General features: G+C 37.1%; 1 protein-coding gene across 1 annotated transcript; it reads right to left on the bottom strand.

Annotated features, from left to right (window-relative positions):
* Positions 1-9,742: 9,742 nt before the first annotated feature.
* Positions 9,743-11,324, bottom strand: LOC107478736 (cytochrome P450 CYP736A12-like). Its single transcript, XM_016098870.3, has 2 exons — positions 10,961-11,324; positions 9,743-10,716 (listed from the first exon to the last, which is right to left on the bottom strand). The coding sequence occupies exons 1-2, from the start codon at positions 11,264-11,266 to the stop codon at positions 9,871-9,873; spliced, it is 1,152 nt and encodes a 383-aa protein (XP_015954356.1). The 5' UTR covers positions 11,267-11,324; the 3' UTR covers positions 9,743-9,870.
* Positions 11,325-11,677: the final 353 nt, after the last annotated feature.

The following is an 11,677-nucleotide window of genomic DNA, read 5'->3' as shown; positions in this document are numbered from 1 at the left end:
ATCATCTTCGGAGGCAATCGAGCAATGGCTCTTGCAATTTGTGAAGGAATTTGGCTTATGTACATCTTGAATGACTTCAAAATCAAGTTACCAGTCCTATGACACTATTTTGTGATAACCAATCTGCTAGATATATTGGGCTAACCCAATATTTCACGAAAGGACGAAACACATTGAGATTGATAGTTACAAAGTTAGAGAAAAAGTTTAAAACGGTTCCTAAAGCTCATGCTAATTCTATCAAGAGAATAGCTTACTGATATCCTTACAAAGGCACTTCCACCAAGTTCTTTTGAAGAGATATATAGTAAATTAGGAAAGTATAATTTATACACTCTCGGAGGCTATTAATGAATGAGTACTACTAATACATTATATATAAAGGTGACTGGTGATAGTTAATATTGTGTGATATTAGTAGGTGACAGTTGTATAAAAAATATGAAGAGATAGCTAGTACGACAGTGTTATAAAAAAAATATGAGGAGGTAGCTAATATTATGCTTTTTTTTTTTTTACTACACCTTTAGCTTTGGTAAATGTGATTTTTTTACTAATATAATACACATTTTTTTCTTCCTTTCACCAAGAAATCTACATCTCACATCAGATTTTATCACCTAAGTAAAGATTAAAAAGAAAAGTTTCTGTTCTTTTATCTTATTTATGCGAGTATTCTCAAGAATTAGTTATATATAAAATTTATCAAAAGCAAAAGCAAGTAATTTGGTTTCAGACGTGTTTTCACTGTTGGTAAACTCTAGTCATATCTATGAAAAAGGAAAACAAAAAACGCGCTATTAGCATGAGACTGTTCTTCAATAGATAAAACTTTCTTTGCTTTATGTTTGGTAATAACCTGTTGAGAAAATCAGAAACACCTCTTTCAATAATCAGAACAATAAGAAAAGATTCTAACTTCATAAATCCTACAAGGGCACCACCAGCTTCATATCATTGTGATTTAGTTTAGGATTCTATTTATTGTCATTTTCTTGAAAACTTCGGGTATCTAGGCAAATGATCATATCATTAAAGAGTGGAGATGTTATTACATAAGGACAATATATTCTATAAGTATTGGGTTTTTCTTTTCTTGATCCGTTTCATGCTGCATTTATAGAAGTGAATGAAACGAACGGGAAAGACTCTTATGCGGCAGTTTGTCTAAACAGGATTTTGCATAGGCACATTTATACGCATTGCAGTCTTGAAGAGGTGGTTTTATGGAGTGGTTATCCAGATAATTTAATGTATTTTTGGTAGTAATTTTTGGGCCATATAAAATTCTTAGAAAACTGTAAGATGCTATGTTATTTTACACCATATTTATATATTATTATGAAAAAAAAAATTCTCTACTAACTGATGTGTAATATTATATTATTATCAATTAATAATTTTTTTTGTCTCCTTTGCCTTGGTTCTAATTGATTTTTTTCGATCAGTCTTTTTGTTTATTTTAATTTTGATCTTCACACAATTTCTAGATCATCTAAAGTCTAAATTAAACAATTCAAATTCATATTTGCACAACTGAGTTGTATGAATTACAGCCACTGATAGGCTAAAATAGGTTGCATTGAGACACATCAATAATTTTGAATTGAAAATGGTATTAATGACTTGAAAAACTAATTATATTCCTTACTTTAGTGATGAAGCTCAAATAGATACTGAAATCACGTTTATAAAATATACAAAGTTATGAATGCATCCTGCTGATCTCAATTGTATGAAAAGTTAAAACAAAAAAGAAAAACAAATGATGTTTTCTCTTATAATGTAAGTATAGGAGTATTTTTGTCTTTTTGACTAGTTAGAATTTCGAATTCTGATATAGTTAAACAGACATAAAATGGTATTTTACTATTTTCTAAGATTATTCATGCAAAGTTATACAAGTCTTTAAAAAATTAAGCATAAGCTTTTGTCTTTTAAATATCAAATTAACTAACATTTCTAATTCCTAATGCAATCAAACCATCCTATTCAATCCTATAAGGGTAATTTAATATTTTTAAAATAAATGGCAACAGAGTACATCATGACTTAAAATATGAATTACGATAATATTTTTGTATTTGTTACATTAATTGTAAAGGTCTTTTACTCTCTTAAAATGAACCACGCAATAAAATTTATTCTTTTTAGTGTTATTCAAATTTTAATACCTAATACAGTAAAACATTTTTAAATTTAGAAGGTATTTTAGTCTTTTTAAAATTTCTAAAATGTTATTTTTATGTGAGTTTTAAAGAGGTTACTTTAGTTATTTAAATTGTGCTAAAAGGATTTTAGTTTTTTTAAAACTAATTCAAAAGAATCTGATTTCTAGTACAATCAACAATATAAATCAATTTTAATATAATATTTTGATCTTTTTAATTTTTAACTTTATAATTTTTGATACAGTAAATAATCTTTATTATAAAATAGTATTTTAGTCTTCTTAATATTAATCCTACAAGGTTATTTTGAAATATAACTATAGGATATTTTACACTTTTATTTTAAATTAAAATTAATTAAAGTATTTTTTAATCTTTTAAAATTAATGCTTAAAAAGTGTTCTAATATTTTAAAATATAGTTGGTAGGTGGTTAATTTTTTTAAATATAGAGAAAATTTGTGTTATCTACTGTGTAGTGAAAAGTTGGTGTATTTTTTTTCAATATGGAGTTTATTTTTAATAATTTTAATTAATAAATCGAGCTCTCAAATTTGAATGGTAATAGAATGAATTTTTTTAAATAAATAAAAGAATATTTTATTTACCAAAATATATCATTTATAGCATTTTTGCAAAAATTCATCATATTTCTTATCTCGTTCATAGTATAAACGAAATAAAAATACACGTGTTTCGATCATTTACAGTAATGAGATAAGGCACAAAAAGGCAAGCATGTATTTTTATTTTACAGTGTAAACGAGATATGTGTATTCTTATTTCGTTTACACTGTAAACGAGATACATAAAGAGTTGTGACATTTACAATGTAAATGAGATACGTTACAGCAAAATTTTAGCAGCTATCAAAGGGTGTACAACCTTTTGGTTTCTTCACAAATATTTCACTTCTTCTTCTCTTTCGTTTTTCTTCTGAAAAATAAGCCAAAATGTCTAGTAGTAGTAGATAACTGGATATGTGGTTGTAAGTGTGTATCCAAATTGTCATATGAGAAACAGTGACACTGGGATGATATTTGAGTGCGATAAACCCATTCTATTGCGCATTCGGCAAGTAAATTCTTTGCCAGAGCTGAAGAGACTAATATTGAGTATCGTTAGTGGTAGTGGGAGAAAAGAGATCGGAAGGGTGGGGTATAGAGTGCTAGCACTGATTGAAAAATGGAGTTTTTCTATTTTGTCTGTTTTGCCTCCATGGCGACGAGCATGTGCGCCTCATATTTGACATCTATGGGAGAATCATGGAGGAACAAGTGATGAAGCTTACTGTGGAGGTCGATGATGTTAGTGGTGGTGGATCTGTCCACTCAGATTTTGTGCAGGATGACCCACCTTTCGCACCACCACCGATACACGTTGCTAGTCCAGTGAAAAACATGGACATGGATGGTGAGAACTCCAACGAGGAGTATATTGTGAATAGCAGCGATAGTGGTTCTTCTAAAGATGATGATAAGGAGGAGTTTGTACCAGAGATGTTGGTTGAGGCATTAGTTCGGTATCTTTTGCCTGCACCACACCCTATTCCGGCTGTATCAACTGTACCCAATCACTATCAAACATTGGATCTGGATACAATGCATGAGAGAACTCCCTTTTCCAACACGGTTGGCCACAGATTCATGAGCTGAGATGTCGTAATGCAGGGTGTGAAGAATTACAACATTCGCAAAGTGCTTAGTACCAAGTTGCGGAGTCAGATCGATTAAAATACCATGTGCATTGCCGGCAATATGTAGTAGGATGCCCTTGGAGTCCCCGTGTTGCCCTCCAACAGAATCTCAGATATTAATGAGTTCAAATTTAACTGTGGTGTATTTTCTCATATATGATTGTTATATTTTGGTGTAAATGCCAACCATGTATGTGTTTTCGTTAGGGAGGTGCGTAGGGTTGGAAGAGCACACATGTGTTTATCACCCACCATGTCTCAGACCATCGATGGTTGGACAGCAGTCTCATATGCAGTGTCATCCTGCCCTTGATAGAGTCCAGCCCCTCCGTCAGCATCCTTGTTCTACAAGGTGCAGTAAGACAAAGCTATCATTTCAAACCCTCGTACAGAAAATTCTGGATGGTGAAGTAAAAGGCAATTGCACATATATACGGTGATTGGAAGGAGTCATACAATAAGGTGCCGAAGTTGCTTCAAGCACTTCAGAGTTGTCTTGAAACAATCTGTGAGTTAAGGGTCGTACCGTACTATGATGGGAACCTTGTGGTGCGTGATTGTAGCATGTTTGATAAGGTATTCTCGGCCTTCCATGCCTGTGTAGAGGCTTTCAAGCATTGCAAGATATTTGTCTCTATCGACGGCACACATCTATACCACAAATATGGTGGTGTTTTGCTTATTGCAGTGGCACAAGATGGTAGCAGCAATATACTTCTTGTTGCATTTGCAATTGTTAAGTCTAAGACCACAAAGTCCTGCTCTTTCTTCTTAACCAATTTGAGACAACATGTGACCCCACAAGAAGACCTGTTGATTATTTTTGATAGATCTCAGGCAATCAATACTGCATTGAGAGTTGATGATAGTGGTTGGCAGCAACCTAAAGAGTTCCATGCTTATTGTGTCAGGCACATGGCGGAGAACTTTATGTCGTGTTTCAAGTCTGCAGAGGGCAAGCGATATCTCATAAATACTACTTATTGTCCAAGCAAGGTTGTGTACGAGTGGTACATGGATGCCTTGAGAGGTTTGTCGCGAGAGATGGCGGACTGGGCTGGTAAGTTCAACAAAGAGATCTGACTACAATACTGTGACATCGACTGCTATGTTGGGCACATGAGGGCAAACTTCTCCGAGTGCATAAATGCAGTATTTAAGGGTACACGTTATTTATTGATTTCAACCATCGTGCGATGCACCTACGAGAGGTTGCAGCAGTTGTTCATCAGGAAGGGCAGGGGGCACAAGCATAGTTGGGGCGGGAAATCAGTTTTCCCAATGGCTGATAGCTGCTATTGAGAAGAACAGAGAGAGAATCTCGAAGATGTGCGTTACTCACTGCGACAGACGGGCTTCAATTTTTGTGGTTGATGAGTTAGAGCCTTTTGAGAGTTGGTTGTAAGGTTCATTCTAGGTTTGGTTGATGGTTGGCACGTGTGTGTGTGGCCTTTTCCAGTCACTCTATTTTCCATGTCGTCATGCACTTGCCGCTTGTGCCACTGCAAGTGTCGAATCGGAACCTTACATGCAGGAGGTTGTCTTTAAGGTGTATGAGGCGGAGTTCCCACCGATACTAAATGAGAAGCTTTGGATGGAGTGACATAGGACACGGGTGCATCCTAATCTAGCCATGTGCAGAAAGGCTACTGGCAAATCTGTTTTCACCAGATTTCATAATGAGATGGATGAGGGTGAGTGCCAAGAGAAGAGGTGTGGTCTATGCAGGCAAACCGGTCAATACCTGGAGAGGTTGTGCAAACCAGCCTATAGACGAGGCTTAGCTTAATGTCGCCATTTTGTTCATTGGTATTTGCGATTATTGTTTGTGTAGTTCCTTTGATTGTTCACTTTGTTCTTTGCTTACTTCGGTTATTATAAAACTGAATGTTAGGAGATGTGTATTTACTTTGATTATCTTGTACCCGAATGGTGTTTCCATTCATACGTCGTTTATATTGTACTTGAATTTTAAAATTTGAAATATAACAACATAACACATTTATATATAACATCTATACAGAGACCATAAAAGGTGGCTCACAAACTAAACAACATAGAGAGTACAAGTTACATTAACGATGTATACAAACATAGATAATGTTACCAAAATACAACTTTAACAACATATGAAATAATATAGAGTAACAGTATAACAACATCATCGGTGTTAATCACTCGAATAATGCAGGAAATATCCAGTACCACATTGCAGAGGTTGTGCCTATCGGTGAAGTCTGCTAGGATGTGGGTTCAGAGGAGGCTGTGGGTGAGGAGAGGGATCTTGTGATTAGGGTGGTGGCTGCGGAGGTAGTGGATGATGAGGGACAAAGTAATTTTCCAACTAAGGCACTGTAGCATATGAATGGGGCTGATGCTGAGGTTGAGTAGGGGGAGGACACGGAGGTGGCGACATCAGCTGGGATGCCGTCTTCAAGAGACCATAGTCCACCGATGGTGGTGTCGCATACTAGGCACCGGGTCGGACATGTGTGCCATATGAAGTGCCAAACCCTAGTAAAGTGTTTGAAACCCAAATTGTGGTAGCCATAGAAGTAAACGAATGCTGATGAACATGCCCTATGCTTTGCTCCCTCCCCGTGCTAAACTAGTCTGCGAGACACTACATCGTATGTTAGTCAGTGGTACGAATCTGGAATGCCTCCTAAAACTCGATTTCCTTGACCATCGATGGCTCGTGATGACTTCTGGATGTCCCGAGGTCATGCCAATTAGGCAGGGCAATATCCCAAGTGTCCTGACTTGCTTGGGAATGTGAATCCGATGGTGGAGGTGGTGGTGGAGGTGGAGGAGGGGTGACAAAGGTAGTGAGTCATCCTAGTCGCCTGGCAAATCACCATGCTTCTCCTGTTGATTATACTTAGCCTCCTCCTCAAACTTCACATCCAAGCACTCCCTACGAGGCCTAACCCTGTCCCTCCATGCTCCTTCGTGCTTTCTAGCACCCCCTCTCTCCTGATAGGCCTCTGGGTGTCCGGCTGAACCTCCTTAGCATGCCAACGACGATCAGGCACATCCTGGAAAAGGTGTAGGACGTCCCTTGGCTAGCTGGCAGTAGGTTGGACATCACTGAGTAAGTCCAATAGCTTGGGGTCATCAAGCACATACTGCCTTGACAGGTGTCTAATGCGGCAAGGCTGCTAGAACCAATTTCAATACTTTTGCGTAGGCTGATAGTCTGTGAACAGTTGAATGGATATCCGATGTCCCTCCTCAAACCGAGTCCTCCAACCATCATATCACTCCCAAAGCTTGGTAGGCAACCATACATCCTTGCCCCTATCCTGTGGTGGTTAAGAACCTGTCGACATTGACTGGGATAGCTAGCACTGGCTGCTCGCCACCAAACTGGTACTTCACCTGGTCAATATGGTGAAACTCTACAATGTTGAAACAGACAAGGGGAACAACACACATCATGTCCCCCACTCTGCCTCATTCTTTAGCCATAGCAGGCAGAGCTCCTACAGTGCAAGGTCGTCGACAGCGTCCATAGGAACTATGTTGTAAAATAATCATCAGTAATAGGTACTAAAACAACATAAGTAATTCATGCAGTGTAACTGGATAAAAGAATCTCGCTTACCTCATCTAACTGAAGCTGATCTAAGTCCCGACGCCTTCGGAAGACTCTTTGCTTATGCTGGTCGCTACTCTGCTGCGTCATACTTATCAACCTGTGGACATTTACAAGAATAACAATGCTTCAATTTATCAAACATCATGTTGAATTACATAAATGAAGAAGAAGAAACCATAAGTAACTGTTATCTCGCAACCCCATGGGGTACATATAAATCTATCACTCAGGTGGACACCGCTGAAAAAATCTCTGGTATATCCAAGAGACTAGCAGCGAAGTGCGTCCTGCGATGTCTGTGGTGGCTTGATGTGTTGTACTTCATAGGGAGTGGTACGTCCATGCAAGCACCGTCGATTCCCAAGACAGAGCACGACACTGCTGAAAGTCCTCAAGCAATAGCAGCCACCAGAGATGGACCTGATTGTTTGACTTGTCAGTCATCGGGTAACCCCCAATTATCAGTAGTATGTAACACCTCGTGTACTGTCGGATGGTGTCTGGATCATGGGTATCGGGCATCTGCCAGAGTCACTCCCGAAGCCATATCAACCTGAGGGAGAAACACTCCTTCCTCTGCGCACCCTACTACTGAACTACAGGAGGCCTGGCACCAAGTAGCCGCTCCACTAACTCCCAGGTCTCGGTCTCATACCATGTCTGAAAATCCCGAAAATATCCACCTACTGGCTCTCCATGCGCGTGTAACCCAAGGTGATACGCAATGTCTTGCAAGGTGATTATGCACTCACTTCATGACAAGTGAAAAGTGTAGGTCTTAATATGCCATCGCTCTACGAATATCGTAATCAAGGAGTTATTAAACACAAAGTTTCTGAGTAGCACCGTGTCGCCAAAGCTAGCCTCTCTCAAGTAGGGAACAATGGCATCTGGTGGTGCAAGTGTGTGACTCACCCGCCTTGGAAAAACCAAGTGAGGCCTTTGATAAAAGAAAAACCTAAATAGAAATCTATAAAGCTATAACACTATCAAAGTTAACAAAACTAATAAACATATAAATGTTAACATAATAATTTAACTCATAAGTAAATTAACTTAACAAATAACTAGAAACATTTAGTTAATAAATTAATTTAAATAAAAGCAAAATTAAATTAACATTTACCTAATAAATTAATTTTATTAATGCCTAAACTCATACCCTACCAATTAATTCTTACTAATAATGCATTTATCCACCTAACATATATGGTATCCTAGTTCTATAAAAGTACCTTCGTTATGGTTATACATACATACTCTAACATAAACCAAAAAATGGGACAAATGTCTATCTAAAGAGCGATGTAAATGAATTATACATATACACAGCATCCTCTCTTATCTCATTTATAGTATAAATGAGATAAGATCGTTACACACCATGTGTACAAACGTGATACAGTCACATTTTATGTTTTATCTCGTTTACTGGTGTATTTCGTTTATGATATAAATGAGATATGTGTATTTTTATTTTGTTTACACTATAAACGAGATAAGAGATATAATAATTTTTTGTAAAAATACTATAAATTATTTATTTTAATAAATAAAATATTTTTTATTTATTAAAAAAATCCGTAATAGAACTCAAAAAAAATTTGATGGTCTAATTTTATGAAAACAGAAATTTGAGATTTGGTGGTACACAAATAAGAAGGTGTTCAGATTTGTGAAAACTATACAGACAAGTGTTTTTAACAAATTTGAGGATTAAGGATAAGATCTTTGAAAACTAATTCATATTAGGGTAAAAATACACCAAACTCTAGCATTGTGAGACCAATATCAAAATTAAAAAGTAGTTGGTGGCTATTTCAATATCTTTCAAATTAAATTCAGATTTTAATTTGTAACTTAGATTTTTTTATCTCGTCTATTTAATTTGTAGAATATAAGTCAAATTCTAGGAGCTATGAATTAATAACCAGTATAATTAATTTATCTATTAATGGATTAATTATGATTTATATTTGTTGTATATCCAAAATAAACATTTTTTCCGGTAAGCCAAAATAAGTTTCTTGGGAGGGCTGAGTGGCCCCATTAATGGACTTTTGTTTGTCATGACCCCATTAATGGATAAATTGATGAGCTACCAATGATTTAATAATCAGTATGATCAATTATCGTCATAGTGTTGCTCTCTTTCATTTGTTGGTGAAACCTCAGTCATTCATATCCACCCTTGGCATTGCCACCAAAATCTTGGCCATTTATTAAATCTAATAGGGGATAAATTAGATGCATATAAGTTGATAGAAATCATAAATTTATAAAATAGTGTTAAATTAAGTCTTAAAGTGAGACATGTACTATTACATACGGGAAAAAAGAACATATCGTAGTGAAAAAAGTAGAGTCAATAACAAGTACGCATAATAAATCAAGGTGTATCCTTTAGACTTCACAAAGAAGACGATACGTTGGCACAGCATGTAAGTTCTTGGCTTTAGTCAGTGTGAGTGCAAATTTCTCGTTCATGTCCAACTCATCTGGCGTCATGTTCGATGGTAATTCCCAGGTGAAGCAATGTACTAACTGAGCCACAATAAGTTTCACCATAGTTAGTCCTAGGTGTATTCCAGGACATCCTCTGCTACCAGAACCAAATGGTATAAACTGAAAGCTGTAGCCACGATAGTCAAAATTTTTAGTTAAAAATCTTTCGGGATAAAACTCATTAGCATTATTAGACCATGCCTTAGGATCTCTTCCCAATGCCCATAAGTTTATTATGATTATTGTCTTTTCTCTTATATGATAACCATTAACCATCGTATCTTTAATTGTTTCGCGGGGAAAAAATGCTCCAGCAGGATGTAATCGTAATGTTTCTTTGATCACAATATCCAAGTAACTTAGGTTTGTCAAATGGGTCTCTTGCACAAATTTGTTCAATCCAACCAAATTAGCTAGCTCGTCTTGAAGGTTTCTCATCACTCTTGGATGCTTTAACAGCTCGGATAAAACCCATACAATAACGGTTGCAGAAGTTTCAAATGAGCCTGCAATAGTATCTAGGAGTATAGCCTTAACGTTGGTTCGATCCATGACTTGGCTCTGTTCATCACGTGGATCAACGGGTTGGTTCATAAGGGAGAGTAATATGTCAATGAAATCCCTGTGGTCCCTCGAGGCATGGCATGCACCCGAACCAGAACCTCTAGTGTGATGCTCCTCAATTATCTTCTCCAACACTTGGTCAACAGCTTTAGCAATTTTCTTCAACCTTCGTGTGGATCCCTGAAAGTTTAAATTAAACAGCTCAACTGATACGATAAATTTTAGTATCAAAATATTTTGATAATAATTTTTTTAATTGAAAAATATTATTAAATAATAAAAAGGTTATTATTTTAATTTTTATCGTAGTCACCCTAGTCATTCTAGAATGTGCCAACTAATAATGCATCTTATCATCTTATCTGATCGAAAAAGATGGAAATAAAAGACAGGAATTACTCCATGTGTTTCATAATGTAAGTACCAGAAGAAGGTCAAAAGATCCAAGCCAGGGCACATAATCTGCGATATTAAAGGCTCCACTGACGCTAATAGCATCATGAACTAGGGCAGTCAAATCAACCTCATTATCCCTACTACGCCCCATCACTATCTTATACGTTGTATCCTCTACAAGATGATTCACCGCCTCAGTAATATTCACCGCCTCACCTCTTGCTGCAGCTCTCTTGATCGATTTCACCGTCGCTTCCACTTCTCTCTCCCTAACACCAGCAAAAGACGACACCTTCGACGCGCTCAGAAGCTGCGACGTGCACAATCTCTTCATGTTGCGCCAGTACGTACCGTACTCCGAGAACAACAGCCCTTTGGAGCCGTATGATACGTACTCGTCTTTAAGAACATTTCTGCGGCTTCGGAGTTTGAGACAATGAGGGCTGGGATCTGCCCTAACCGAAGGGACATAATTGGGCCGTATTTTTGGGCCATGGCTTGGAGTGTGCGGTGTGGGAACTTCCCCAGCAGCATGGGCAGGTTACCGAAGACCGGAAATGCCGGTGGTCCCGGTGGGAGTGATCTATCATGATGTTTTCTTTTTAGGAACAATACGGTGATGGGGAGGGCGAGTGTGACAAAGAGCACTGGAAGTAGTGGTATGGTTGCTGGAAACATAGTTTTGTTTGGTAGATGTGTTTGGTTTACTAACTTTCTTGGCTTTGATTTAGAGGGCTTTCATACA

The sequence above is a fragment of the Arachis duranensis genome, chromosome 3 (genome assembly GCF_000817695.3).
Source record: "Arachis duranensis cultivar V14167 chromosome 3, aradu.V14167.gnm2.J7QH, whole genome shotgun sequence".
Lineage (NCBI taxonomy): Eukaryota > Viridiplantae > Streptophyta > Magnoliopsida > Fabales > Fabaceae > Arachis > Arachis duranensis.
The sequence above is the reverse complement of the archived record's forward strand: the minus strand, read 5'-3'. Positions and strand labels throughout refer to the sequence as shown.